General features: G+C 42.4%; 1 protein-coding gene across 1 annotated transcript; it reads right to left on the reverse strand.

The window, feature by feature from the left end:
- Nucleotides 1–933: 933 nt before the first annotated feature.
- Nucleotides 934–2,085, reverse strand: LOC107159371 (olfactory receptor 1013-like). Its single transcript, XM_015505942.2, has one exon. The coding sequence runs from the start codon at nt 1,922–1,924 to the stop codon at nt 998–1,000; it is 927 nt and encodes a 308-aa protein (XP_015361428.1). The 5' UTR covers nt 1,925–2,085; the 3' UTR covers nt 934–997.
- Between the last annotated feature and the right edge of the window lie 1,199 nt (nt 2,086–3,284).

A 3,284-nucleotide genomic window follows, 5' to 3' on the forward strand; every position in this document is an offset into this window, starting at 1 on the left:
TGCTTTATATTTATTTGACTTTTAAAAAACTTGTCAATCATTTCATACCCCAAATAATGTGATTGTCAATTCTGCATGTTCACTGCACTCTATCACATAGATCACAAGAAAACTTTTTATTTTATTTAACTTGATGCTATTGCAAAGAAGGAGCTGTCAAAAGCTAAACAATGTCTAAAATCAGATTATTGGGTCTGGGAATGTAGCTCAGTGATAGAGCATACGGATAGCTTTCCATTTTCACTTCCCTTTCAATATGGCTTTCCATTTTCAAAAACCTCAAAAATGAAATGAGAATGGGTTCTACTCTTTGGCTTCAAGATCTAAGCAGAGTATTATCCTAAATAACTGAATTAGGAATAGTAAGGCAGTTTGAAAGAGAGGGAAAGGAATAAGTAGATTTTAGAAAGGTTAAAAATGTGTTTCTTATGTTACATTCAAAGACACGGTGTCAAGAGAGAGATCAAAATTCAAGATTAGGGGCCATTACATGAGAATGATGATAAAGATTTGAGAGTACCATATAAGAAAAAACACATAGGAGGAAAAAAAAAAAGAACATGAATTCTTACAGATACACTGGATGGAAGAAGAATTTTTTTTAGAAATGATTTTTAGGGTGGGGCTGGGGTGATGGCTCAGAGATAGAGCACTCACCTAGCACATGCAAGGTCCTGGGTTTGATCCTCAGCACCACATAAAAATAAATAATTAAGCTACTGTGTCCAACTAAAATATAAATGTTAAAAAAAGAAGTCATTTTTAGGGTAAAACCTGAAGAAATCACAATTTGTTTTTCTGTGTTGGAAAAGTATATAAAACCACTGAAGAAAAAGATCATCTGGAGAGAGAAGCCAAGCAGCAGGTGGTGGTGTGGGGAGAGGTCTGCAGGGTGAAGGATCAGCAGGATGCAGGGGGAGGAATGGGGTAAGGTTTGTCTGCACCCCCTGGTCATCAGACCCCTGGACATGAGCCCACACTGTGCGGTCACTAGCACTCAGAACTTTCTCTGACAGTACAGTCTGTGTAGCGCGACCTTCGTGTCTCGGTTCCTCAGAAAGTAGATGACAGGATTCAAGGAAGGGGTGAGGATGGAGTAGAAAATGGATGCCAGGCAACCCTGGGTGGGGGAGTACTGAGACGCAGACCTCAAATAGGTGAAGCTTCCACTGGTATAAAACAGAAGGACCGTGGTCAGGTGGGAGGAGCAGGTGGAGAAGGCCTTCCACCAGCCATCCACGGAGGGCATCCGCAGGAGGGTGGAGATGATGCGGATGTGGGAGAGGACCTTGAGGGCAAAGGAGATCATGATGATGCAGCTGCCCACAGTGAAGACCATCTCCTCGCTGGAGCGGAAGTCGGCACAGGAGAGTCTCATGAGAGGAGGAATGTCGCAGAAGAAGTGCTCAACAACATTGGGCCCACAGAAGGGAAGGGAGAAGGTGTTGAGGGCCAGGAAGGCTGCATAGAGGGCCCCGCCCACCCAGGCCAGAACCACCAAGGCACAGCAAAGCCTCTGGCTCATGATGGCCCCATAGAGCAAGGGCCTGTAGATGGCCATGCACCGGTCATAAGCCATGGCCGTGGGCAGAAAGCACTCTGTCGTAGCAAGTGTAAAAAACATGTAAAGCTGAGTGACACACTCAAAGTAGGAAATGACCCCAGATCCCTGAAGGGTGGTTTCCAGTGCCTTGGGGATGGTGACCGAGGTGTAGCTTAGATCCACAAAACACAGATTCTTCAGAAAGAAGTACATAGGCGAGTGGAGGCGGCTGTCTGTAACCACAGCTGTGATGACAGAGATATTCCCCAGGAGGGCAAAGGCGTAGACAAAAGAGAAAAATAAGACGACCACTAATCTCCATTCTGGGATGTCTGAGAAGCCCCTGAGGATGAACTGGGTCACTCTGGTGTGATTGAACATTTCTCCCTCTCTGAAGTTGTGTTCTGATGCAGTGGCCACAGAGAGCTAAGCAAGAGAACAGAAAGGGGAGATGAGCTGGAAACCTTATCCAGGAAGGTCTTTTGTCTACAGAGGTACATCTTCTCTCAATGGAAAAATGCCCAAGAAGCAGCTTATGTAATGATCATAACTCAGGGAATTATGTGATGATTTTGATGAACCAATCTGCAGCCTGTGTCCAAGTCAACTGCTCTCATCACATTGCTGGAAAACAGTGCCTCATGGAAGAGAGAGAGTGGAGAGGACAGAAGGGGAGAACAAGGACAGAAGGGGAGAACTGAGGAGAGGAGAGGAGAAGGGGAAGAGAGAAGAGGAGAAGAGAGGAAAGATGATAAGAGAAGAGAGATGTCTCATCAATTTTTCCTCCCCCTTCATTTTGGATGGCTTCAGGTAAGAAGTTTCATGTATTTACTTCATACATTGCCACAGTTCACCACTTTGGGGTGTTTCAACATTAACTCCATCAGTGATGTTTTAGCCAATGGAGAGATGTGTATTTTTTAACTCCTTCCTTTCTCATAGTGTGACTGCCTATAGATTCCCCAAGCCCTCGTAGATTTTTTTGTATGATTACCTTCTTGCCCAATTCCCTTTACTGGTGTCAATTTTGCTGTCCTTCCCTAAACTATTGATTTTATTTTATTTTTTTTTTGTAAAGTTGAATGATTTTACTGTTCTTTTGTAGTTTCAGGATTTACTAAATTAGTAAATGATTTTTTTTAAATTTGTGAAGTACAATTAACATATTGATCAGAAAATATTTAATATGTTAAAAACCAAGAAAGACTACCTCAACTTCTAGATCAACGTCTAGGTAATAATATAAACACAAAACAACAACAAAAACCAATGACAAGGAACAAAAGATATGGATGAAGGAGGACCAGATAAGGAGGTAGAGGAGAAGGAGGAGGGGGTTAAGACAGAGAATTAAATGCAGTCACTCTTCAGCAAACCTTTTAGCAGAACATACAGGAGATAACAGGAATGTGTTAACTGCCAATCAGGATTCCATCTGTCTGTGAAGTTTGGCTGGGTCTCTTTTTATACTGCAAATGTTACCTGAAAGGAGGTAGGATGGACCTCTTTTCTCAGAAAGAATAAAGTAGAAGCCCATTCTTCAGAGCTCAGTCTATGACCTGCAGAAAAAGCCTTGTCTTTTAGAAGATTCTTGATCATTGTACCATGTGTAACTCAAACAACTGGATTTTGCAGTATGGAATAATACTTTTGAAAACACTAGATATCTCCAAAGATTAGAAATGAAACCTCTATATGAGCCCGCTGTCCCACTGCATTGTATTCATCCAAAAGAGCTAAA

This window comes from Marmota marmota, unplaced genomic scaffold (assembly GCF_001458135.2).
Source record: "Marmota marmota marmota unplaced genomic scaffold, marMar, whole genome shotgun sequence".
In the NCBI taxonomy this organism is placed as follows: domain Eukaryota; kingdom Metazoa; phylum Chordata; class Mammalia; order Rodentia; family Sciuridae; genus Marmota; species Marmota marmota.